At 44.0% G+C, this 27,959-nt stretch overlaps 1 protein-coding gene across 1 annotated transcript; it reads left to right on the top strand.

Moving 5' to 3' along the window:
* On the top strand, positions 1-25,711 carry STK35 (serine/threonine kinase 35). The gene is made up of 3 exons (XM_033914984.1): positions 1-842; positions 15,517-16,272; positions 24,409-25,711. Exons 1-2 carry the CDS (start codon positions 443-445, stop codon positions 16,239-16,241), a joined length of 1,125 nt encoding a protein of 374 aa, XP_033770875.1. The 5' UTR covers positions 1-442; the 3' UTR covers positions 16,242-16,272; positions 24,409-25,711.
* The last annotated feature ends 2,248 nt before the right edge of the window (positions 25,712-27,959 follow it).

The raw sequence follows: 27,959 nt of genomic DNA on the forward strand, positions 1-27,959 counted from the left end.
ACCCTAGCTTCTCCCCTCCACACAGATGAAGTCGCCCGATCAAGGGTCGCACGCCGTGTTCTGTTTACGGCCTTTGGGGGGGGAGTGAAGTCCGTATGGCCGCGCCCCCTCTCTGATTAAACCTTCTCTATACGCTGGAAGCCGAGGTTCGGAGGGATAAAAATAGCTGCAAACTCGTCTCCTGTGGGCTCTAGACTACGAGTTCCGCCCTTCGGCGTCCTCCCCCCCCCCCCGCCTCGTGCGAATGGAACACTCCAGCGCTCGCTCTGCGATCCAGCGACGGTGGGGTTTCAGCGCTCTCCGGTCAGGGCTCCGCATTTGATTAGTCCTCTTCCTCCGCTCTAGGCGGTGATGCGAGGGTGTGAGCTGCTACTCGCCTCCAGCTGTCTAACTACCGCCGTTTCCGGAGGGATGAAGGCGGAGGTTACCCTTTACGAGCACCATGGAAACGGCCATGGACGGTAGGCCGAGGGAGCCAAAAAGCAATGAGAGGCAACGGCTGGTCTGCAGGCCGCGGCGGGTCCCGGCAGTGGAGTGTCGCTCTGGACCCCGTTACAGCCTGCTGGCGGAGATCGGCCGGGGCAGCTATGGCGTTGTGTACGAGGCGCTGGCCCGTCGTACCGGTGTTCGCGTCGCCGTGAAGAAGATCCGATGCGATGCGCCCGAGAATGTGGAGCTGGCGCTGGCCGAGTTCTGGGCCCTGACGAGCCTGAAGCGGCGGCACCGCAACGTGGTGCAATTCGAAGAGTGCGTGCTTCAGTGCAACGGCCTGGCGCAGCGCATGAGTCATGGAAACAAGAGTTCGCAACTGTACTTGCGCCTGGTGGAGACGTCGCTGAAGGGTGAGCGGGCAGGGGGGGGGGTGCGGGGTGCTGCTGTCTTGACTGATACTGCCGAAGTGCCTGGGGCTGAACCAACAGACCTTGCCGGGCATCACTCGTGTACTAGACCCGGTACTGCAAATTTAAAACAATGCTTGTGGCGGTATTGGTAGTAGACAGAATACCAAACCATCTGACACGAGCTGTTGTAGGTAAAAAGTCGTGCATTTTATGTCATCGGACAGTGTTACAACACACAAATATGAAAGTCTACAGCCAAACATAAATAGCAACAGAAGCACAAACTATGGAGAGAACACACAAAATTAACTTTTAAAAAATCCCCAACCACAAACACAACAACTTTGAGAGGGAATGCAGAATGGTAAGTGCAGTGAAACAAACATGTGGGGCCAAGGATCTGGATGAGAGCAAATTTTATAAATAAATAAAAACCCAACATAAACAATTGCTCTCTCTTTTTTATAAACTTGTTCTCATTCAGATTAGAGAATGACATGGGAAAAAAATGTGTTCCCATCTCCGCAAACCATCTGATCTCATCTGCACAAGCCTCGAATAGTTTTATACTGAACTTTATTTTCATTAAAGCATAAAAAGAAACAGTATTCTGTATAATTGTTGTTTTATATATCAAAGTTCTATCTGATGAGCTGCTAGAGGAAGAGATCTTAAGCTGGCAGGGCTTTATTTATAAATGTTTATCAACACAACTACAATACTACTTTATCCTAAAGAAAAAAAAGAAATGAAAATATTTTTTCTACCTTTGTTGTCTGGTTTCTGTTTTCCTCATCTCATCATTCTATTCCTTCCATCTGCCTCTTCTGTATGGCATCTTCTCTGTTTCTACCAGAAACTGTCCGCCTCTCCCTTCCATCCCCCCATTGGTCTGGTACCCATTTTCTTCCCTCTGCTCCCCCATAGTCTGGCATCTCTGGTTTTTTAGTATCTTTCTCCTTCTTTCTTCCTCTCAGATCTGGTATCCGACTCCCCAATCCAGCATGTGCTCTATTTCCTTTATACCCTCCTTTCCATCCAGTATGTGCTCCCATCTCTCTCTCCTCCCCACTTCCCTTCATCGTCTGTTCCACTTTCCTTCAGTGTCTTCTCCCCTCTCTCTCCTGCCCACTAACATGCAATGTCTGCTCCTCCTTCCTTCCTTTCCCCCACTCTTTCCACTTCCTTCCGGTGTGTTCCTCTCTCTTCTACCCACTTCCATGCGTGTTTTGCCTCACTTATCACCCCTCACGATCCTGCGATCCAACAGCCCCCTCCTTCCTCCCTCCCTCTCGATGTCTGCAGTCCAGGCGTTATCCCTTCCATCACCTTTGCTGGCGATTGTTATTTTTCTGTCCCCAAGCAGCCTGAGCTTTTTCTCAAGTCACGTATGGCTGCCCTGAAACTTCTCATCTGACGCAACTTCCTGTTTCTGGTTGCATCAGAAGAGAAGTTTCAGGCAACTGCGTGACTTGTGAAAAGGCTCGTGCTGCTCGGAGTCAGAAAAATGAAAATTGCCAGCGAAGGTGGAAGGGAGGGAGGGAGATGCCCAGATTGCGGTCATCAGGAGGGAGGGGGCTGCTGGACCGCGCAATTGCGAGGGGTGATAAGCGAGGCAACGAGCACAAAATACTTATCTGCGTGGATAAGGCCATTCACCACTCCACTGGGCAGTGAATGGCCTTGTACCTGTGCCAACCTGTTTTTTCCTCCCTGTTTTGGCAGGTTACCTGCAGCTACCCATAGTTAGCCACGGTAACAGTCACCTTGTCATTCTATAATTCAGATCTTTGGTCCCACATCATTTTTGTGTGAGTCATTGAAAAATGAAGTGACCAAAACTGCACACAGTATTTAAGCTGTGGTTCCACCATATATTTATAAAGAGGCATGGGATATCTTTCACTTGTTTTTTAATTCCTTTTCTGTTATTCCTAATTTTCATAGCCAAATAGTAATAACTGGGAATGACAAAAATTGGAAAGCATGTTAAGAGCTACTTTGTTCCTGAAGTTAAAACCTCTAACATTCTCTACTCAGATTTGACAAACCTCTAAAAATCAGAGCCAATACCACAATAGTTAATAACAGGGACATTGATCCTTCCAAAGTGAAAGTAATATCCACCAAAACTACTGACAGATCATCTGTCTAGCTGTAAGCTGTTTACTGTGGTAGATGGCAGATAGAATATTTGATGGTATTGTCTTCAGGATCATCGTAATGATAGTGTTGGGGGTATTGGGGGTTGGGGGTATTGGTAGATAACACAATGAAGCCGGCGGCACAATGTGCAGCGGCCTCAAAAAAAGCGAACAGAATGTTGGGCATTATCAAAAAAGGTATCACTACCAGAACAAAAGAAGTTATCCTGCCACTGTATCGAGCAATGGTGCACCCACATCTGGAATACTGCGTCCAATACTGGTCGCCATACCTCAAGAAGGACATGGCAATACTCGAAAGGGTCCAGAGGAGGGCAACGAGGATGATAAAGGGTATGGAGAACCTTTCATATGCCGAACGGTTAGACAGGCTGGGGCTCTTTACCCTGGAAAAGCGGAGACTGAGAGGGGACATGATAGAAACTTATAAAATCATGAAAGGCATAGAGAAGGTGGAGAGGGACAGATTCTTTAGACTAGCAGGGACAACTAAAACAAGAGGTCATTCAGAAAAACTGAGAGGAGACAGATTCATAACGAATGCAAGGCGGTTCTTCTTCACTCAGAGGGTGGTGGACACCTGGAACGCGCTTCCCGGAGAGGTAATAAGACAGAGTACAATTCTGGGGTTCAAAAAGGGACTGGATGACTTCCTGGAAGCAAAGGGGATAACAGGGTACAGATAGAGGTTTACCGTACATTGAGTGAATAGGGTATGGATATTTTAGGTTAGGTAGGGAACACTTTCAGGTCATGGACCTGGGGGGCCGCCGCGGGAGCGGACTGCCGGGCACGATGGACCCCTGGTCTGACCCGGCAGAGGCAACACTTATGTTCTTATGTTCTTATGAAAGATAAGAGGCACATTCAGGTCAAGTTGTAAGGCAGAACTTAGTATGTAACCTTGATAAGAAAGTGCTTTAAACCAGACCTAACATATCATTCCTCATGAAAATGTGACAAACTAGACCCAATCTGAACTACAATGGCAGTAACATACTTCTTGAATCCTTCTCAATGGATCCATATACTGGACAAGGAGATTGTCTCCACTTTTGTTGTCTTGCACTAAATGCATGGAGTATGCTCAAGTCCTTGACCATGGATCGAATAAGCCCAGAACTACAAATGACACACAGAGATAATATTGCATCTTCTGTTTTTGGTTATTGACAATTTACAGAAGACCTTTAAATAAAAACTTCACAGATGATAGCATCAGATTACAGTGATATTCATTTGAGAAAATGTAACCAAAATTGCAATCTGTTTGAAGACTGATCTGAAAGGACTTAAATTAGATGAAGATGCAATAGTCACAAGACAGAGAAAGTCATAAAAACTCATAAGGCATATGGTGACAGACTTAAAGATCTCAATCTGTATTCTTTGGAGGAAAGGTGGGAGAGGGGAAATATGATAGAGACTTTTAAATACCTAAGTGGTGTAAATGCGCATGAGTGGAGTCTTTCAATTGAAAGGAAGCTCTAGAATGAGAGGGCATAGGGTGAAGTTAAGAGGTGATAGATTCAGGAGTAATCTAAGGAAATACTTTTTTACTGAAAGGGTGGTAAATGCATGGAACAGTCTCCCCGTAGAGGTGGTGGAGACAGAGACTGTGTCAGATTTCAAGAAAGCCGTGGGATCTCTTAGAGAGAGGAAGAGTTAATGCTTACTGCGGATGGGCAGATTTGATGGGCCATTTGGCCTTTATCTGCCGTCATGTTTCTGTTTGTTTCTATGATGGCAGATAAAAGCCAAATGGTCTATTCAGTCTGCCCATCCATAGCATCCACTATCTCCTAAGAGATCACATGTGCCTGACCCACGCTTTCCTGAATTCAGTCTGTCTCTACCATATCTACCGAGAGACTTCCACTCATCTACCACCCTTTCTGTAAAAAAGTATTTCCTTAGATTACTCTTGAGCCTATTACCTCTTAACTTCATCCTATGCCCTTTTATTACAGAACTTTCTTTCAAATGAAAGCCCTTTAAGTATTTAAATGTTTCTTATCATATCCCCCCTCTCCTGCCTTTCCTCCAAAGTATACATATGAGATCTTTAAGTCTGTCCCCATACGCCTTAGGACGGAGACCATTGACCATTTTAGTAGCCTTCCTCTGGACCGACTCCATCCTGTTTATCTTTTTTTGAAGGTATGATCTCCAGAATTGTACACAATATTCTAAATGAGGTCGCACTAGAGTCTTATTCAAGGGGCATCAGTACCTTCTTTTTCCTACTGGCCATACCTCTCCCTATGCACCCAAGCATCCTTCTAGCTTTTGCCATCGCTTTTTCAACTTGTTTGGCCACCTTAAGATCATCACATACTAACATAGCAAAGTCCCACTCGTGCACAAAAGTTCTTCAACCCCTAAACTGTACAGTTTCCTCGGATTTTTACAGCTGAAATGCATGACCTTGCTTTATTTATTTTAAAAATGTATATACGGGGAGATATGATCGAGACATTCAAGTATCTCACGGGCCGCATCGAGGTGGAGCAAGATATCTTCTTTTTCAAGGGTCCCGCGGCAACAAGGGGGCATCCGTGGAAAATAAGGGGCAGGAAACTGCACGGTGACACTAGGAAGTTCTTCTTCACTGAAAGGGTGGTTGATCGCTGGAATAATCTTCCACTCCAGGTTATTGAGGCCAGCAGCGTGCCAGATTTTAAGGCCAGATGGGATAGACATGTGGGATATATCCGCAAAGATAAATAGGGAGGGCCATTAGAGTGGGCAGACTTGATGGGCCGTGACCCTTATCTGCCGTCTATTTCTATGTTTCTATGGTATACATATTGTTACATACATAATTCAATAAAACAAATAAAATCAAACAAACATTAACATATATAATCATCAGAAAATCACATTTTCTGCCAAATTTCCACAGAGAAATAAATACCAAAAAATACTTTTAACAATTTTGACATAAAATGTCCCATTAGATATGGATGGACACTTGTGTTTTTATTTCTGTTTACAATACGGAGAAAATCTAAGTGAAAATTAAATATCTAATCCCTCACACATAAGAATTGCCATCTCCAGATCAGACCCTGGGTCCATCAAGTCTGGTGTGCCCTGGCATAGATTAAGTCCCCATGTCACTGTATGCTTCCCAAGGGAAATGTGCACCTAATATACCCTTATCCGTGTCACTCTATTCCACTCCTAGGAGATGTGCATCTAGTTTACCCTTAAATTCTAGAACGGTGGATTCTGCAATTACTTCCTCCGGGAGAGCATTCCAGGCGTCCACCACTCGCTGTGTGAAACAGAACTTCCTGATATTCGTCCTGGACCTGTCCCCCTCAGCTTCAGTCCTTGTCCTCTTGTCTGTGTCACATTGGACATTGTAAATAGCTGCTTTCCCTGCTCTATTATGTCGAATCCTTTCAGTATTTTGAAAGTCTCGATCAGATCCCCTCGCAGCCTCCTCTTTTCGAGGGAGAACAATCCCAATCTCCTAAGTCGTTCCTCGTAGTTCAGGTTCTCCATACCATTCACTAGCTTCGTTGCTCGTCTCTGCACCCTCTCTAGCAGTTTTATATCCTTCTTTAGGTATGGGGACCAATGCTGGACGCAGTATTCCAGGTGCGGTCTGACAATGGCTCTGTAGAGCGGTACTATAACTTTCTCTGATCTACTAGTGATACCCTTCTTTATCATGCCTAGCATTCTATTTGCTTTCTTCGCTGCCACCGCACATTGCGCCAACGACTTCAGGGTCCTATCTATCAGTACACCCAGGTCTCTTTCCTGTTCGGTCTTTTCCAGAGTTACACCTGACATACTATACTTGTGATCTTTATTTTTTCTGCCCAGATGCATCACTTTGCATTTTTCCACATTAAACTTCATCTGCCATTTGTCTGCCCACTTCTCCAATTGATTTAAGTCGCTCTGGAGTTCTTCGCTGTCCTTCTGCGATCTGATTGCCCAGCATAGCTTTGTGTCGTGTCTGAACTTGATGATTTCACTGGATATTCCTTCTTCTAGGACATTTATATAAAAATATTACATAAGATGGGTCCATGCACCGAGCCCTGGGGTACATTGCTAGTTTTTTTGTTAAAGTTATGTTAATTTGTATTGCAAAATCCCTCTTGAGCTCTCCCCCTGAATCTCCCAGCTTCTTTGTCCTATTGAGCAATCTTTAAGGGGCAGAAGCAGTCTCTGGTTGTTCTTACTCTGCCATTGTAACACTTATACAGTACTGATGAACCAAGGCGACATTATTTTACATACAAGAAATTGAGTGGCTCTGGCTTGACCCAGAAGTAGGGGTAGCAGTAATGGGCCTTTATTTAAGAAACCTTTTTCTAGTTTAAACAAAAATAATGGAAACACAGCAAATTGTTTCAAAATCAGTGCACAACCTTAGTTCCAGTGCAAAAAGCACATGATTCCTGAACTTATGGGTATTGCATCTTCACCCGTGAGGAATGCAGAAGGTATCATCTACTACTTCAACTCCACCTTCCTACATCACCGGGCACTGCCTTCTCTCCTCAGTTTGTTTTCCTTTTGCAAATGAATTAAGAAGGATCTTTTATCTGCTCTATTTAAATTTTTTATTTTCAGGTTTTAGCCAATGTTTTGTTTGAGGCTTTGGTTGTTCTAGAGGTTCCCAGTAGTCCTGGGACAGCTCTGCCTGGGAGAAGCTGCAGACTCGGTGTTCTGAGATCTATAGCTGAGTGGGCTATCCTTGCTACAGGGCACCTGTCTGGCCTGCCTACCCTAATACTTGGATTGGCTCAGGGGTCAACCCCTGGGAGGCTGCTCACCTGGTTTTGATTGAAGCACAGACTATATTTGGCTTTGCACTGGTCGGAAGACCTTGCAGGTGCTGGCTGCGTTCCCAGCTTCCCTCCCTTCTTCCCAAAGAATCAAGTGGAGACTGGTAGGGTAGAGGTTTGCAGGCTTTTCAGCCTGTGTAGAAGGCAGCTTGAAAAGACGAGGCCCTGGATATTTTGCTTGCTTGTCTAAAGCAGAAAAGCTATTCCTTTATCCAAAGATTAAGAACATAATAATTGCCCTGCTGGGACAGACTGAAGGCCATCAAGCCCAGTATCCTGTTTCCAACAATGGCCAACCTGACCTGATCTCTGACCATCACCTGGTCTAAGTAGATATGGGGATTCTATGGAAAGGCTCCTTTGATAGTTGGCGCAAAAACCTCACTTTGTATCTAGATGAAGATTTTCATGTTTTTCTTGGACAGCAGTGGGACAATTATGTCGGTGAGAATGAGCTTAGTGATGAATCCTATATCACTTACTGGGAAGCAAGTAAGGCTGTTCTGAGGGGAAAGATTATTGAATACACGGCCTGTAGGCATAAGGAACTGGACCCGAAGCTGCTAGATTTGGCTACAGCCTTGAGAACAGCTAGAGGGAAATGGGTAACCTTGGGTACAGAAGCCGCATGTCGACGCCATATTTCTCTCAAGAAACAGATTGAGATTCTTAGCCAGCATGCCCAGTGAGATATTCAGCTACAGACATGTGAAAAAATTAGGACACCCCATGAAATAGTCGGTTCTTTCTTAAGAAATGTTCCATATTGATGTCAAATCTGTTTTTTGTTTTTTTTTAATTTCTCTGGAAAAGAAAGTGCAGGTTAACAACAAAAATTTTCCTTGATTTACTCATGAAAAAAAGATATCCACAAAAATGTGTATTCTAACTGAGGAATAAATTAGGACACACTACACACTAATAGCTAGTGTTATCCCCTTTAGCTTAAATAACTGCAGTGAGATGCTTCTTGTAGCCATCTACCAGTCTCTGACATCAGTCTGAGGAAAGTTTGGCCCACTCCTCAGTGCAGAATTGTTTCAGCTTTGAGATGTTTGAGGGGTTTCTTGCATGTACAGCCCGTTTCAAATCACCCCACAGCATCTAAATGGGATTAAGATCAGGGCTTTGACTCGGCCACTCCAGGACTCTCCATTTCTTAGTTTTCAGCCAGTCCTTGATGGATTTACTGGTATGTTTTGGGCCATTGTCGTGTTGCAGGGTCCAGTTCTGCTTCAACTTTAATTTTCTTGCAGATGATCTCGCATGTTCCTCAAGCACCCTCTGATACACGGTAGAATTCATGGTGGATTCTATGATGGTGAGCTGGCCAGTTCCTGCTGCAGCAAAGCATCCCCAAACCATGACACTTCCATCTCGATGCTTCACAGTTGGTATGAGGATTTTTCCTTGGAATGCTAAATTTGGTGTATGCCAAACATGTCCTCTTTTCTGTCCAACATGTCCAAATAATTCAATTTTAGACTCATCTGTCCATAGAACACTATTCCAGGAGTCCTGGTGCTTGTCTATGTTCTCTCTAGCAAGCTTCAGTCTGGCCTTGATATTTGTCTTAGAGAGCAAAGGCTTTCTCCTTGCACACCTCCTATGCAAGTTAAATTTGTGCAGTCTCTTTCTGATTGTAGAGTTTAAATTTATTTAAAATTTGTTATACTGCCTAATCAAGCTTCTAGGCGGTGTACATTATAATAAAATACATAAATAATAGTTAAAATTGACAAATATGGACAAGGAGAATATTAATGCTATTTCAGATGTATATAAACACTAGGATAAGAGGAAATAACTACAATTGTAAGAGAAAAAACTTTGAAAGAATCGGACTTCCAATTGTCCTGAAAAGAACATTCAAGTTCCAAATGCGTCGTTAAACAGAAAGGTTTTTAGATTGGACTTGAAATGAATTAGGGTAGATTCTTCTCATAAAAAACTTGGTAGGGAATTCCAGAGCGAGGGGGCTGTAACCGAAAAGATATTGGAATGTAATGTGCCTTAGAGATGGAATAACAAGAAGGTTCTGACTGGAGTGGAGCGATCTGATGGGAGAGTAAGGAATTAGAAATCTATTAATAAATTCTGGTAAGTTACTAAATTGGGTTTTGAATACCAATAAAATAATTTTGAATGTAATTCTATGTTCTATTGGCAACCAGTGAGCTTTTTTTCAATAGTGGAGAAATGTGATCAAATTTTTTTGCTTTATAGATTATTTTAACTGCGGTGTTTTGTAATATTTGTAAACGTCTGATTTCTTTTTGTGTTATACCCTTGTAAAGGGCATTACAATATTCAAGACAGGAAATTACAAAAGAATGGATTAATATGTTAATGGAAGGTATGTTGAGGACTTTAGAAAGAGAACGAATCATGTGCAGACGCTAGAAACATTTTTGTATGATGGCACTGATTTGATTATGGAAGGAGAGTTTACTATCAAGAATTACGCCAAGCAGTTTAAGTGAAGGAACAATTTATATTGTGGAAGATTCAAATTTAATAGGGCTAAGCAGTGATAGTCCATTTTTAGTAGGAAAGATCATTAGTTTAGTTTTGTTGATGTTTAAGAATAGCATGTTGTTGTTCAACCAAGCCCAGTTTCTTCTGGATTGAGATCAGTAGGATGTATTAGCTGTATTTCGTCTGCATAAGCGAATATGGTGACTCCGATAAACTGTCCTAAGGTTAGAAGGGGGGCCAGAAAAATGTTGAATAGTAATGGGGATAAGATTGATCCTTGTGGGATGCCGTAGTTATTAGGAAAAGTGTCTGAAGAGTTAGAGTTGAAACCACTTTTGAACAGCGGTCGGAGAAATGAGTTAAACCATTGTAGGACTTGTGCAGAAATACCAATATTGCCGAGACGTAGTAAAAGTCAATGATCAATTGTGTTGAATGCTGTAGACAGGTCAAAAGAAATAAGAAGAACTGATTTGTGATGCTCTAAGTCACAGTTCTTCAACTGCCGGTCCGCAGGAAATTTTTGCCGGTCTGCACAGGGCCGGCAAGATTGACTCCCTTCAATTTCCTGCCGGTCTGCGCAGGGCCGGCAAGATCAACAGTTGAAGTCTGCACTGGGCTGGAGAGATCTTGGGGGAGCCTCCGACAGTGGCTTTCTCCCCTCTCTGCAGCTCTCCTTTACTTCCCAGCGCAGCGATTCATGAAGGCAGCCTCGGGGCTTTTGCTGAGTCAACGCTGCCTCTGATGATGCAACTTCCTCTTTCCTCAGAGGCGGCGCGACCCAACAAAGGACCCGAGGCTGCCTTCCTGAATCGCTGCGCTGAGAAGTAAGGAGAGCTGCTGGGAGGGGAGAAAGCCACTATTGGAGTCTGGGAAGCTGCTGGGCAAGGGGAAACAGGGACAGCTGCTATTGGAGAGGGAGAAGGAAAGATGCTGCTAGGAGGGGAGGAGGGAAAGGGAAAGGAATCTGGGAAGCTGCTGGGTAAGGGAAAAAAGGAACAGCTGCTACTGGAGAGGGAGAAGGAGAGATGCTGCTGGGAGGGGAGGAGGGAAAGGAGTCTGGGAAGCTGCTGGGCAAGGGAAAAAAAGGGACAGCTGCTACTGGAGAGGGAGAAGGAGAGATGCTGCTGGGAGGGGAGGAAGGGAAGAGAGTTACTGCTGGACAGGAGGAGGAGGGAAGGGAGAATGAAAAACGGAAGGAAACAGCTGGAAGAGAGATTAGAGGAGGGGAAGGGGAGACGCAGGCATGAGAAAGTAGAGAGATTGATGATAGGAAGGGGTCAGCAGAAAAATAAGCAGAGAGGGACAACAATGATAGATCTGGTGTAGGAGAGATAAAAATGAAGAGAGCAGTGAAGCTGGAATGAATCATGTAAAAAGGAGAGAGGGGGCACAAGTTGGATGGAAAGGGGAGAGGGGCATAGAAAGAAGACAGATACCATATGGAAGGGGGAGAGGACAGACAGTGGATGGAAGGGGCAGATGCTGGATTGAAGAGACAGAGAGGGCAGACGCTGGAAGGAAGAGAGTGAAAAGAAGATTGAAAGCAGAAACCAGAGACGACAAAAGGTAGAAAAAAATAATTTTATTTCTATTTTGTGATTAGAATATATCAGATTTGAAATACAGTGGTGCCTCGCATAAAGAACGCCTCGCACAGCGAACGCTGCACACAACGAACTTCATTTCATGATTCATACAACGAACTTCGTTTCACACAACGAAGTCGCCCGAGCTTCCACGATCGCTGCCGATGTATTGCATCATCCTCCTCCTCCTCCTCCTCCTCCATCATATCTGGATTTAGATTGCGAGCCATGGAATCGAGGGTGAAATACTCAAGTGGATTAAAAACTGGTTGACGGCTAGGCATTCGCAGGTCGTTTCCCTTTAATATATCGAAAGAACAGCTATTTTTTCCTTATAGTCTCTCTTAGCCCCTTTTACCTCCTTATGGCGTTGATGTTTGTGCTTGTTCCAGTTTTCATCCGTTTTTGACCTTTTCCATTACTTAAATGATGTTTTCTTGTCTCTGATCGCTTCCTGGTCTGACCCAGCAGCGGCAACTTCTTATGTTCTCTGTTGGCAATAGGTTTGTTACAATGGATAATTTAGAATTTCTGCCTGGATCTGAAAATGCAACTTTTCGTTGCATGGCATCTCATGGTGTTAAACTAATATCTCATATTCTTCAGGATGGGGGTCGGTTACAGTCCTGGAGTGCCCTAAGTCACGGATGCCACTTGGGGGAGGGAAATTTTTTGGCATACTTACAACTCCAGCATTATGTACATTCCTTAGATATTGCTGGACTCTTTTCCCATTGAACAAAAGTTTAGAGAATTTGTGTTATCTTATGAAAACACAGGGTTTAAGGTTTAGGTCCTCCATCGGACAATCCAGACTTTGATTTCGTCTCCCTCTAGAGATGCTTTGTGTTCTCGATGGTGTTTAGAATTAGGAGTTCTAAAGATTCCTCTAGATTTGTGGACATTAATTAAGAATTCCAGGGACATCAGTGAACGCAGATCTGCGCGAATGTCAATTCAGAATGGTGCATAGAGCATATTTCATCCAGGATCAACTGTATAAAGCAGGATATAGTGATTCCCCCACTTGTCAGAAATGTTTGTTCCTTCCAAACTCCTATTTTCATGTTTCTTGGGCTTGTCCTTCTATAAAAAATTTTTGGTGTTTTATAATTCGGTATGTGGAGGATACCGCTTTCGGTGGTGGATCTTTTGCTCGATAAATACAAAGCCTTTTGCCTTCCCAGGAGGGACCATAAAATGTTTTTGAGAAAAGTGGCTATTTTATGGAAAAGAGAAATTCTATCAATTAGTTACAGATCAAGCACCCTCTTTTTGGGCTTGGCGAAATAGGTTGCATGCCCTTCTCCTAATGATATTGAGATTGGCAAGACTTACTCCTAAGACACGCCATTTCTTCTTAATTTGGGAGTCTTATATTTTTTTCTTTGGGGCCTGTAGTCCATGGGCTTATTTTGAACTTTCTGAGGGCTTCTTGCCTATGAGGAGTGGGAGGCTTTTTTGGGGAATGTAGCTAGTTATGGGACCTCTTTTCCTTTTTTTTTTTTTTTCTTTTCTTCTTTCTTCTCTGTTTTGGTTTTCTGCACCTCATCTTAGCTCCAGGTGGGTATGAGAGAGTTTCCTTTGGAATCTGAAGCCCCCGTTGTTTTTAGGGGGTAATCTGCTTTTATTAGTTGGTCACAGAGGTGCAGTGACACAAAAGGGGAGGGGAGGTTGTTTGTATTATTAGCGGAGGGTGTTGGAGTGAGGGGGGATTTTGGTCTTATTGTTTGTTGGGGGGGGAAAAATCTTGATGTTGATCTTTTATTACGTGTTTTTTTGTACTTGTATCCAATTTTTTTTCAACATCAATAAAAAATTGTTTCTTGTTAAATTAGGGGGGGGGCGCGGAATCCTCTGTCCACCGAGGGACAGACTATACATTTTGAGTCCTCTAATGAGGCAGAATTAAATCTTGGTATACAATGGGGAGCAGGAGAGGCAGAAATACCAATACGTAATAGCATACCAGAATGAACAGAAATGAGGCAGGGCACTATGGAAGCCTGATATTTAGATTGTAACATGGATTTGAATGTTGAAAAGTAATCTAGTCTCATAGAAGAATAAACAGTGGAGTAAAAGGTGTAATATAATATTCTCCATACATCTAACAAAGCATTCTCTTTAATAAGATCTAGCAGCACTTTTTGCACTTCAGAAGTTTTGGGGTGCTCATGAGATCTACGATCAAGAATATCATATAAAACTAAATTTCAAAACTACTAATATAACATTTTCTGAAGGTAAAAGTTCAAGATTTGAGATAAACCCTGAAAAAAAAAGACATGAAACATGTTGGCAGACAAAGGCCAAATGGCCTTTCTGCAGCATCCACTATCTCCTCCTTTCTATAAGAGATCCAAGTACCTTTCCTATTATTTCTTGAATTCATACAGTCTCTCTCTCCACCAGGGGACTATTCTACACATCTACTGGTACCACCCTTTCTGTAAAAAAGTATTTCTTTAGATTACTCCTGAGCCTATTACTCTTAACTTCATCCTATGCCCTCTCATTCCTGAGCTTCCTTTCAGTTGAAAGAGACTGGTCTCATATGTATTAATGCTACATAGGTATTTAAGTATTTCTATCATAGCTCCCTTCTCCTGCCTTTTTTCCCAAGTATACATATTGAGATCGTTAAGTCTGTCCACATTCGCCTTATGATCAAATTGTTCTGCAGTGGTTCCTGAGGGGTTTCAGTCAGAGGGACAGATTCTTCAAATTTTCAACAAATAAAAGAACAAGAGGGCATTCGGAAAAGTTGAAAGGGGACAGATTCAAAACCAATGCTAGGAAGTTTTTCTTCACCCAACAGGTGGTGGACACCTGGAATGCGCTTCCAGAAGGCGTGATAGGTCAGAGTACGGTGTTAGGGTTCAAGAAGAAATTGGACAGTTTTCTGAAGGAAAAGGGGATAGAGGGGTATAGATAGAGGACTACTACACAGGTCCTGGACCTGTAGGGCCACCGCGCGAGCGGACTGCTGGGCACGATGGACCTCTGGTCTGACTCAGCAGAGGCACTTCTTATGTTCCTGAGATACTATATACTAGAGATATCACTGGAAGAGTTCATTCTCTCTGCCTCTCTTTGCTGATAGGGAGGCACAACCCCATTCATCTGAACTGGTCTAGCAAGAACCAAGGAAAGGAAATTTAACATGAATGAATAATTTTCTCGAGCCTTTGGGAGACTGCCCATTATCCTAATCTACCCAAGACACCCCCCCCCCCCCCCACACACACACACACAGAGCTCTGTTGAGTTGACTGAGGTTTGATTTTTAGTAATTGTTTGATTTTTGTGCTGGTAAATGGAATCTCCCACTCTCTGACCTTGACTGACCACTTGTCTCAGAGCCCCAAATGTAGTGTGCAGACAGCATCTCACAGACCTCTGCTTGGCTTTTTTCTGGCAACTTAACATTTTGTGTTATTGTTGCTCTTGGGAACAAGGCATTTGATGAATCTTTGAGTACTGATCCACCCGTGTTACCTATTTGTCCTCATTGGCTGGAGTCATTTCCTTTCATGTTTGTAATACTACAGCAGAGATGATGATCTTTTGCCAGCTTTGTACTGATTGTCCTTCTTAGCCTACTTGTGCTGCTTTTCTTTTTCAGGGGAGCGGATCTTGGGGTATCCAGAAGAAGCTTGCTACCTCTGGTTCGTCATGGAGTTCTGTGAAGGAGGGGATTTAAATCAGTATGTGTTATCTCGCAAACCAGACCCTGTCACAAACAAGAACTTTATGCTCCAGTTGACAAGTGCCATTGCTTTTCTACATAAAAATCATATTGTGCACCGGGACCTGAAGCCTGACAACATCTTAATCACTGAACGCTCTGGCTCCCCTGTTCTGAAAGTGGCTGACTTTGGACTCAGCAAAGTGTGTGCTGGCCTGACCTCCCGTAGCAAGGAGAGTAATGAAGGAAGTGGCTTGGAGAATAAAATGGTGAACCTTAATAAGTATTGGCTGTCCTCTGCCTGTGGCTCAGATTTCTACATGGCTCCAGAGGTGTGGGAGGGGCATTATACAGCCAAAGCAGATATCTTTGCTCTGGGTATCATCATGTGGGCCATGATTGAGAGAATCACTTTTATTGATGCAGACTCTAAGAAAGAACTGCTTGGCACCTATATCAGGCAAGGCTCTGAGATTGTGCCTGTTGGGGAGGCACTCCTGGAGAATCCAAAGATGGAGCTGCACATTCCTCAGAAGCGGAGGACTTCCATGTCTGAGGGGATGAAACAGCTTCTGAAGGACATGCTAGCTGCAAACCCTCAGGATCGTCCTGATGCCTTTGAGCTTGAAACAAGAATGGACCAGGTCACATGTGCTGCTTGAATTCAGGGAGATGGTTCACCTACACCACCTGGTGAGTTTTGGCTGTCTGGGGATTTGGGGAAGGGGCTAGGAGTCATTTTGGTACTGCAAAGAGGGTGTGTGAAAGTGTACCTTTAAGGTAGAAGTGATAGTATGTTTTTAGCAATGCTAGGGGGAGAGGGAGGGAGAAAATGTGGCTGGGAAGGTGAGGTGAATGGAAGGTTTTCCTTTCACCAGAGCTGGAAAAATACTGAAATGTGGTTCATGGATAGCCTATTTTATATATATAAAAAATAGGCTTCATGAACCACATTTCAGTTTTTAGTATTTTTCCAGCTCTGGTGAAAGGAAAACCCTCCATTCACCTCACCTTACCAGCCACATAAAAAAATCCCATTCTGACTATTATAGGTTTAGCACTAACCTGCTGTCTAGCTGGGTGTTATGGGTGAGCCAATCATGTGGGAGAGTGGAGGGAGAAGCTAGAAAAAAATCAAAACAATGAAAAAAAAAAAAAAAAAAAAGATAAGGGGATCCCTTTTATACAAGAAGCATTTTTTCCCTGACTCTAAAAACTTGAGCTGAAATAAAGTATTAAGCAGGTTAGTTTAGCAGTACTTTTGCAAGTAGAGAGTCAGGAGGTCAGAAATGCGAGATAGGAGATTTTACATTACATCAGTGATTTCTATTCCGCTATTACCTTGTGGTTCAAGGTGGATTACATACGATTGTGATGATATTACAAAATACATAAAGTGGATTCCATGAGAATTGTCAAGATCTTAGGAGATACATAGGGAGTGGTTTTGAACATTTTTGATTTGCTAAGAGGTAGATAGTAACGTAAGTGAAGCTTGGGAGGAACTGTTTTTGTTATATGGGTTTTATGTGTCTTTTGAAGAGTCGGATTTTTGTTTCTTTTTTGAAGGTTTTGTAGTCTGTGTTTGAAGATAGCAGATCGGTGAGCTGTTTGTCACTTTTGCTGCTCTGGTGGCCAGTATGTTGTCATACATTTTTTTTCGTTTTGACATTTTTGGTTGGCGGGTGTATGAATGGTGTGTGGGTTCTCCTGTGTCTGGTTGAGGTGGATTGAGTTGGTTGTTCCAGTAGGTTGGGCTGTCTCCGTTTACGGCTTTAAATAGTAGGCAGTGAAATTTGAAGTGTACTCTTGCTTGTATAAGGGAGCCAGTAATATGCCTCTGTGGTATGCCTCTGTGATGTGGTCGTATTTTTTCAGTGAGTAGATGAGTCTTAAGGCTGTGTTTTTTATCATGGTTGCTGGGCAGGGGAGATATAGTATGTTGCAGTAGTCTATTATGCCTTGGTAAATGATTTTAGCTTTTTGAAGAGGGATACCTGTTGAGCATGCATCATGAAATCCCAAGCACTAGAAATGATTAGTAGTTCCGTAACATGCAATTGTGTACCTCCTTGCTCTGTCTCTGAAACAAAGGGCTGGAGTATTACTTTGTGCATATCTCAATACTAGATCTGTCAGGAATAAAGCCTTCCTAATTAATGATTGGATCATTACAGTGTTCTCTCCAGAAATTTTTTCCAGCCGGGTGGTATGAAAAAGTAGCCGGGTGGGGCGGGATGAGGAAATTTGGTGGTGAGGAAAATTAACCCCCTCTTTTACTAAGGTGTGCTAGCATTTTTAGCGTGTGCAAACCCCTGCGCTACGTGGGAAAACTAACGCCAGCTCAATTCTGGCATTAGCATCTAGCGCGCGTGGCAATTCCTCCGCGCGCTAAGCACACGTTAAAACCACTATCATAACTTAGTAAAAGGAGCGCCAAATGTGTTCTATTTTTATTAGTTAATTATTATTATTATTTTCCAATGCTCAATATGACTTCCTTTTTTAAGGTTTGACACTTGTACCAGAATATTTTTACTAAATTTAAGAAGTATTTGCCCTCTTTCAAATGGTATAGAGGTTAAAAAAGGGAAAGGCGTTAATGAAGTCATTAGGTTCAATCTAGCCATTTATTTCTGCATGAATTTAAACAACTAAAAGAAAAGATAAATATAGCTCAGTCATACAAGAAATGGCTCTACAGCAGGGGTGCCCACACTTTTTGGGCTTGCGGAACTACTTTTAAAATGACCAAGTCAAAATGATCTACCAACAATAAAATTTTTTTTAAAAACACAAAGCACACTGTACGCAGAGAAAATGTTAATTATCATTTATATTCCGCGGGTTTTCAAAGAGGTCAAGGCAGACGATTCTATGCAATGTCACCTTAGGAACAACTATACAAAAATAGACAAATATACCCCCTCCCTTTTTACTAAATCACAATAGCGGTTTTTAGAGCAGGGAGATGCACTGAATGCCCTGCACTGCTCTCGATGCTCATAAACTCCCTGCGCTAAAAACCGCTATTGCGGTTTAGTATAAGGGGGCCATAGTGCAAAATATAGATAGCAGATATAAATTCTCAAAACAGACACACTTTGATCACTAAACTGAAAATAAAATCATTTTTCCTACCTTTTTGTCTGGTGATTTCATGAGTCTCTGTTTGCACTTCCTTCTTCTGACTATAAATCCAATATTTTTTTCTTTCTGCCCTGCCCCTTTTCTTTCTGTCTCTCTCCCCCTGCCCCCACAAGCCATCGCGCCAATTTCTCCACTTCCCCGATTCTTTCCCTACCCCCTAAGCCACCATGCCGATTTCTCCCTGCTTCCACGAGCCAGGCCAGGAATGTACAAGCGCCGGACTCACAAGATTTCACCTCTGATGTCAATTCTAACGTCAGAGAAGAAGTTCCAGGACAGCTAGGCAGCGATTGGCTGGCCCAGAACTTCCTCTCTGACGTCAGAATTTACGTCGGAGGTGAAGTCTTGTGAGTCCAGCGCTTTTACGCGCCTGGCCTGGCTCAGGGAGGCAGGAAGAAAAAGATTGCCAAGGCAACGTGATCGACTCACGTTGCCTTTGCGATCTACTGGTCGATTGCGCTCAACCATTTAGGCACCCCTGCTGTTATGGTATCCTGTTCTGACCTGAGGAAAGGGGTTTAGTCCCCAAAAAACTGCCTTATTTCCATTTCCTATTTATAAACTTTAATCAATAGATACAATACTACTTGATTCTACGTAAAGCAACAAAAATTTTTTTTCTACCTTTTGTCGTTTCTGCTTTAATCATCTTGTCTTCACTCTTCTTTCTAGCCAGCATCTGTCCGCTCTGTCTTCCATGCAGCATCAGCCCCTTCCATCCACTGTCTTGCCCTCTCCCCGTTCCATATGGCATCTTCCCTCTTTTTATGCTCCTTCAGTAAACTGTCTATCCTGTGCCCCTTCTCTTCTCCTTTGTACATGATTGATTTCTGCTCTGCCACCTCTCCATTTTTCTCTCTCTGTCACCACCCCATCCCCTATGCTCTGGCATCTCTCTCTTCTCCTTTCTTTCCTTCACACCCCACAGTCTGGTATCTTCCCTTCCCTGATTCTCTGGCATCTCACTCCTTTCCTTTTCTTCCATCTCTCCCTCCCCCTCCATGCTCTGACATCTCCACCTTCCTTTCCCCCTTCCTTTTCTCTTGGTCTGGCATACTTTCCTTCTTCCCTCCATGCCCTGGCATCTCTTCCTCCCTCCCTTCCCTCCAATCCCTGGCATCTTGTTTCATTCCCTCCCTCATCTTCTTTCTCCCTCCAGTTGGGTGCAGCAAGTCTCTCCCCCTCTGCTCCCTTTCCTCCTTCTGTCACCCAAGGCCTGGCGTCATGAACTTCTTCAGGCAGCAGCATTCACAATTCACTGCTGTTGCCAGCTTCGGGCCTTCTTCTTTGTCAGGTCCTGCCTTCATGGAAACAGAAGTGGGCAGGATCCGGCAGAGAGGAAGGCCTGAAGCTGGCAACAGCAGTGAATTGTAAATGCTGTTGCTAGCCAAAGAAGTTCATGACACCAGGCCGAGCACCCGGGGCAGATTGCTACTCTCCCCCCTCCCATCTCTCCCTCCCTCCCATCACGAGACTCTAAACAGCACTGCTCTACTCTAAGCAGGCTGCTTCAGGGCTTTCTCCTGCCATGATTCCCTCTGGCATGTCACTGATGAGGGAAGGAGGGTTGGATCAGGTTGGGGGGGCGCCCGGGATGATGATGAGGCTGCTGCTTCCAGCGAATCCAGCAAGGGTAAGGCCCCAAAGCACAGCACTGGTGGGCCCCCCCTGACCATTTTGGGCCCTAGGCCTCTGCCTACTGGGCCTATCCTTTAATCCGGCCCTGCTTCCTCCCCCATATGCCCTGACATCTCTCTCTTCTACTCCATGGTATGGTATCTTCTTTCCCTCCCTCCCATGGTCTTTGCATCTCTTTCATCCTTTTCCTGATCTTCCTTCTCCCTCCTTCCTTCTCTCTCCCCAATTGGGTGCAGCAGCTTTTCTCTTCCCCCTCCCCCCAATTGGGTACAGCAAAAGCAGCATTTCTCTTCACCCTCCCCCCTAATTGGGTGCAGCAGCATGACTCTTCCCCCTCCCCCTATTGGGTACAGCAGAAGCACTAGCATTTCTGTTCCCCCTCCCACTCTAATTGGGTACAGCAGCTTTTCTCCTCCCATTCACCCCCCCCCCCCCCCGTCTCACACACCCGGCAGATTCGCTACAGACAAAGGCAAGTTGCAAGTTTCCCTTCGTCGCTGACCTATCTCCCAAAGGTCAGCGACAGAGGGAAGCTTACAACTTGCTGCTCTTGCTTACTTCGGGCCTTTCTCGTTGCCGGGTCCTGCCTTCGCGGAAACAGAAAGTAGGCAGCGAGAAATGCCTGAAGTAAGCAAGAGCAAGTAAGCTTCCCTCTGTGGCTGGCCTATCCCACATGCTCCGGGGCTCTAATGGTCCGTGCCGGCTTCCCTTCCCTACCCCCTCCCCCCCCGACGTAACTTCCGGTTTCGGAGGGAAGCCGGGTTCGAGTTGCTTGCTGGGTTTTAAGTCTGGCGGGAGTCTTTCGGCGGCTCTTCACGGAGAGAGGCATAAATGTGCACATGCTATGAAAACCTCCTACACCATGGGCACATACATATTGTGGGCATGCCTTATTGGAGCATTGTCAATCTTGGGCATTTCAGCGCTATGAAGAGAGGGGGGGAGGTGTGTCGGCTTTCAACAAGCGTGCATAAGACTCCTTTACACACGCCCGAGAAACTCATGTACTGTAATAGCATTACAAAATCATGCAAACCGCTGTGAATTGACACCCCTCGTCATTAACAGTTCTATAATCTTTAAATAATTTTTTCCCAAAAAAACTATTATACTACTATAATTTATGTGAATTTTTTGTTTTTAAATTTTATCATGAGTCACAACCAGAAATATACACCTGAAATGTGCTTTTCACAGTACTGGCACCCCCAGACCAGCTAGTAATTTTTGGTCATCAAAAGCCAGCGCCGTACTTGGAGCATCACTTGGTGGTGATAGAGAGTTGCCTGGACGTCTCGTTGAAATATTAATGAGCCCATTTTATTACCATTTTTTTTATATTAATGACCTTGTAATACATTTGCATGGCAGAGTCTGAGGCTGCTAGGAAGCTTGGAAAAGACCACGATGAGCCATTTTGATAATCGGCTGGTAAAATACTGCCACGCTAAACCAGCTGTAGCTGGTTTAGCAACCATTGTTAAAGGCATAGTAAGTTTTAAGAAACCAGCCCTTAATGTGTCGTCCTTTTGGTGTTCCCATCCAGGAGGGAGTGGCACCCAGTTCTGTTGTTGGAATGTTGAATTGAGGGGTTGGGATGAGACTGATTGGCTGTGTTTCTAAAGCACTTTCTTAGCCCTGTCTGGAGCTGGAAGAGTGGTGTAAGGTGGCTCCTTGCAGTTGTTAAGATCTGTGTCAGACATCTTGTGTGATGTTACTAAGGAAACTGCTTTATTGATTATCATTTCATGTTTACATTTGTCATCCTCCTCAAAGCCATTAACATTAGAAATGCATCACTGTAAAATTTAAATGTTAAATAACACACCACTGAATATAATAAAATATTTTTAAAAAACAATGATTCAAAGCCCAACCCCTTTTCAGCTTGAAAGCATACTACCTGTCTAAATACACAACTCTCCTCCAATGCCAGTGGATCATCATTTTAAGTCCCATCCGAAAATGGTGGTGGGAATAAAGACACTGCTTGTGCTGGAGTAGCTGAGGGATTCGGCAGACCTCTGGAGAACACAGCTTGATCGAAAGATAATCCATTGACATTCGTGAACAGAGATGTCTGAGGGCTTAATCGGAATACAATAATGTGCTTTGATGAGGAGAAGAAAAGTTTTGAAAAAGTACCAATTTATTACAAATCTATCTGTTGTGGTGACCAGTGCAATCGGGGAAATTCTGGATAGATTTTTCTGTGTTTGGGACTTTTGATCCTAGGCAAGTAATAGCTAAGAATGCCACAGACACTGTATTCACTAGAGCTGCCTGATTCACGATTCAAATTGATTCACCGTCCTGAATCTATTCAAATTGATTTATTTTACACAAAATAAACCCAGACTTGATGATTCAGGCTCAAGAGATGAACAGGAACTGGGCTTTCAGGAATCCCCTCCAGACTCGCCTCCCTTGCCTGTGTCCTCTGAGGAGTTCCGAGCTCTCCAGTTTACAGGGCTTCAACAGATTGCCAGCAGTAGTTCCTCCTATATATTGCTGGCAGCTGGTCCAGAAGGCTTCCCTGTAATGTAAAACGCATCAGAGGGAGGGTTCAGCCGCCAGCAGCATATAGGAGGAACTTCTGTCAGCTGTAGAGATGTTGCTGGAGGGGGGTGGAAGACAGAGGCTGCATGAGCTGGAAAGGTGGAAAGGGAGGGGAACAGAATCTGCAGGGGCTGGAAAGTAAAAATGCATTCTTGCAGTAGAATTAAATAGGTTGCAGCATACAACAGGAGAGGAAGGGAAAGATGCAACAAAGAGGTATAAAGGGGTGAGAGAGAGAAATCTGCATATGGTGGAAGAGAGGAATGTTGGACCTAGGATGGAGGGCAGGGAGAGATAGTGCATGGGAAGAGAGAAAGAAATGTTGCACATGATGATGGGAGGAATGGAGAGCTGCTGCATTGGAGGGATTAGAGATGTTTGGCCCAGGGCACAAGGCAGAGAAAGAGAGATGGTAGACAGTGGGAAAGAGAAATGTTGAATATGTCAGTGGAAGGGAAGGTATAGAGATGGAAAATGGATGAGCACGGAGAAAAGAAGTAAATGTCAAATGGGCAGGAGACCCTGGTGAGCAAATTAACAGAAGACAGACAAAAACTAGAGCCTGGAACCAACATGATCTGAATAATAAAATAACCAGACAACAAAAGGTAGAAAAAGTAATTTTTAATTTCTATTTTTTTTTTAGTTCAAAATTTGTATTGAAGTTTTTAAAGAGTGAAACAAAACAATATCCAAAAAGCTTAGAAAAGTACAGTCATTGTCGTCATGAATAAAGAAAAATAAGTCTTAACATACTGTACTGTGCAATAAACCCATATGATTAAAGCGAACATTACAGTGTCTGATTTGAAATGTGTATCCTGCTAGCGTGAGCTTAGGACCTAATAGAGAGAGGAAAAGTCTTTTTTTTATTTATACCACAGTGCCAGTATGGGGTGGGTGAAGAGGCTACACAATAAACTCACCAGGACATTTTGAAAAAAAAAAAAAAGCCCTATTGGGTGGAAAAAGTATATCAAATTGAAAAATCAATTCAACAGGCCAAATTGAATCAAATCGAAAATTATTTTCCTGAATCAGACAGCTCTAGTATTCACAGCTCCTAGGAAGGAATAAGGGGAAAACATTTCAGGTTGTTAATCCATCCACTAGGTGTCTCTGGATGTAAGACTGCATTTGCAAGTTTCTGAGGGAAGCCTTGTAGCTAAGGATGTTGCAAAGAAGTATTCACACAGCTCCTGGAGAAGAAAAGAGGAAAACACACCAAGCTGTTATCCATCCTGTGACACCTAGTGGTTGGATTAAGAGACTGCACTTGCAAAGTTCTGGGGGAAGCCTTGTTGTCCTGTTCCTTGAATTCTTGCTGCAGTGACTGGGCAAGAAGTTTTATGAATAGCTGAAAATCTGTGAACAGATAGGTTTGCTATAGCCTGGTGATATTTTTGATTCTGATTTTGACCTGCTTCTTCTGCCAATATTTTCATATCTCAAGTTTGAAACATCTTTCTGCTCCTTTTTCAGGCTTGTAACTTGGGGTCACAGCAGTGCATGGTGACTGGTGGAGTAGAAGCTATCCAGCGTGGAGAGGACGTGCTTCAGCTCTGGCATGCACAGGGTCATCTCTAAGCCTCAAGTGATGGTGGAAAACTTGAAACTTGTACAATGAGGCATGGGTGTTCAGCCTCTTGGGGAGGGGGTTTGAATTATATTAACTGACCATGGAAGATGCATTCTGCCTCTTAAGCTCCTACACTTGCCCTAGATCCCAGCTGCCATTTTTTTTTCATGGTCAAGTTACTGTGATTCTGGCAGATGATGATTGTGGTTCAAGAGGTGTCTTTTGCCACAACTTGTTTGGAAATGGAAATCTTCCTTGGGCACAAACACCTTCCCCTGGTGGAGGTGGAATTCATGTTAATGCCCTTTTGCCAAGTTTTTGGGAGCACTGAGGCAGGCTTGTAGGCTGTCTGTTGGGTTTTGTTTACATTCTTAATTACTTTCCCCCTTCCTTGCTGCCTACCTCACCCTTTCTTTTCTAGGAGTGGGGGGACTTGTTTGTCTTAGAAGCATTTCTCTGGCTTCCTGTAGTTATGGGACTATGGAGGCTCTTCCTGTGTGGCTGTTTTGCTGTGGGTTTTCTGTCTGTTGCATTACTCTAGAATGTTCCCCTGTTCTCGTTGGTATAGAAGCCACTGAGAGATCAGAAAAACCAGCCAAGGAAACCAAGATCACTTACTGAAATGTTCACAACACAGGCAGCACAAGTTTTTTGGGAGAAGATATTCCACTATTAAAATATCACAGTCCCTCTGTACTTCCCCTTTCTGTAGTTTGTACTTTAAACATCTTCAGACCATCTTCCCATTGCTCTTATCATTTATTTTTTTTTTCACTGGGAATTTCCTATGTCTCTTAAAGGGGAAATGACAGAATACAGTACTGGAAGACATCACTATTCCCCACTGGTTGTCAGAATAATAAACTCCTTTCCTTAAAATGAGAACAGGCTTGCCAGGAAAACAGCTTACTTCTGCATAAAACTGTCTGGTTCTAGGAGTGGATCTGGTTGCAGAAGTGAGCCCTAGAGAATGACACGGGGAAAAAAATCTGTCCCCGTCACTGCCCTGTCACCGGCCCACTGGTCCCTTTACCGCCCCGTCACCGCCATTCCCTTCACCTCACTGTCACCACCATCCCCTTACCGCCCCGTCACCGTCACTGCCATCCCATTCACTGCCCTGTCCCCATAGCATTCATACAAGCCTCAGTATCACAATATTTAGCTTATTCTTTCCTTATAAATCAATGTTCTGGCTGCTGAACTGGAGAAGGATGTTCAGCTGGCAGGGCTTTGTTTATACATTTTTATCAACACAACTAATATACTACTTTAACCTAACGAAAAAGAAAATAAATATAATTTTTTTTTCTACCTTTGTCTGGTTTCTGCTTTCCTCATCTTCCTCATCTTTCCTTCCATCCACTGTCTGTCTTCTCTCTGCACCTTCCATTTGCTCAGTTACTGTGCCTCTCCCTTCACCTCCCCCACATTGGTCTGGCACCCATCTTCTTCCCTCAGCTCCCCTATAGTCTGGCATCTCTGTCTTCTTCCCTTCCAGCATCTTCTCCCCACTCTCTCTTCCCCATTCTCTTCAGCGTCTTCTCCCCACTCTATCATCCCCATTTCCTTTCAGCGTCTTCTCCCCACTCTCTGTTCCCTATTTCCCTTCAGCGTCTTCTCCCCACTCTCTGTTCCCCATTTCCCTTCAGCGTCTTCTCCCCACTCTCTTCCCCATTTCCCAGCGTCTTCTACCTACTCTTCCCCAGGTCCCGGCTTCAGCGTCTGTTTTTCTCCACCCTACCTTTCTTCCCTGCCCTGCCCTTATCTTCACTGCAGACAATTTCTAAATATGTTTCCTACCAGCAGCTAGAGCATTGAAATTGCGTGTGGCTGCAGGAAAAGTCGTCTCTGATGCAACTTCTGGTTGCGTCAGAGATGACCTTTACGGCAGCCACACGTGATTTCAATGCTCCGGCTGTTGGTAAAGAAGCACATTTAGAGAAATTCCCTGCCGCGAAGGTAAGGCAGGGAGGGAGATGCGATTGGACTCAGGTGGCAGCGGCGATAGGGAGGGAGGGAGATGTTTCAGCGGCGATCAGGCTTAGATGGTGGCGGCGATCAGGAGGGAGGGAGGGAGGGAGATGCTTTGGCGGCGATCAGGATGGAGGGAGATGCTTCGGCAGCAGCAGCAATCGGGCGGCGGCTATCAGTATGGAGGGAGGGAGCGCAATCAGTGACCGCACACGTGCCCTCCCTTCACTACGTAGACAAGGCCATTCACTGCTCCACGGGGCGGTGAATGGTCTCCCCGTACCTGCGGCAACCACCCTGTTTCGGCGGGTTAACAACCACTGTGTCATTCTCTAGTGAGCCCTACACACAAAACAGGACCAGCTTCACTGCATGACACATTTTATGGTGCTGTGTTTTCCATAAATTTCTCCAAACAAAAAGCTAGAATATTTGATTGTTGTCTTAAATGAGCAAGTAACAGTGAACTGTATTTGTCTGGAGGAAGTCCCAGGGTGTAGAGAGATGTATGGTGGCTGCTCCCTGTCCTGTGTACAGGGCCTTGTTTATTTTTTAGTGCTTTGAAACATAAAGAAGACTACAATACCTTGTAAATGTTTGATTTCTTTATAAGTATGACATGCTGCCTTTTTGATAGGAAAGGGATTTGCTTATACTTGAGATGCCAGATTGGCTTCCCTGTTCAGAGACCCATTTTTCAAAGTTTGATTCTCACTATCCCAATTACACTTTTGCATGAACACATACCCTTGAGAAATCCTAGGTACCTGTGGGGTGATAGAAATTTGTTGGCACAGGATCATGTGGCTGCACCAGTGCTCACTGGTTACATGGTTTCTTACATTTTCTCTACTGGAGTCTGTCTTGACTTGTACAGGATTCCAGTTCATCTGTGCAGTGCCTTACTCTGAGCTGGTGGATAACAGGAGCAAATAGTTTATGCTTGGAAGTTTTTAGCAGCAGTCACTGATGGGAAAGGCCCTTATCTGGAGGCTGGTGCTCTTCTGATGAACTTCCTAGGCTGGGGTGGGTAAATATTTTGATTCAAGGGTTGTTTTGGGAGTCAGTTGGGTTGAGGAATCAGTGCAGTTGAAGGGGGGGGGGTGTCCCTCTGACCCAATCATTATAAGCAACCCGTGGCACAAAATGATGTGCTAGAGAGGATGTGGTAGTATTTGCGGGGCAGTTTGGGCCTTTACACTTATTGATGCTAGTTGGGCCAGTTCTGATCCTGAGCTATAGTTTGCCATCTCTGATTTAATGCTGCCTTTTTATAGATTACAGGCTGACTGACAGTAATAATCTATTGTAATGCCTATTGGGTTGTGTTTGATTAAAAAGCAGATTTCTCTGCATTCATACCTTCCATGGCAGCTCTATGTGGGTGGCAGGATCCACATCCCTTAATTTTTCAGAGTGGAAAGCTTTCTGTGCTGGTTTTGTTGTTTCCTGATGTTCTACCTGTTTTTGAAACTAAAAG

Source organism: Geotrypetes seraphini, chromosome 11 (genome assembly GCF_902459505.1).
Source record: "Geotrypetes seraphini chromosome 11, aGeoSer1.1, whole genome shotgun sequence".
Lineage (NCBI taxonomy): Eukaryota > Metazoa > Chordata > Amphibia > Gymnophiona > Dermophiidae > Geotrypetes > Geotrypetes seraphini.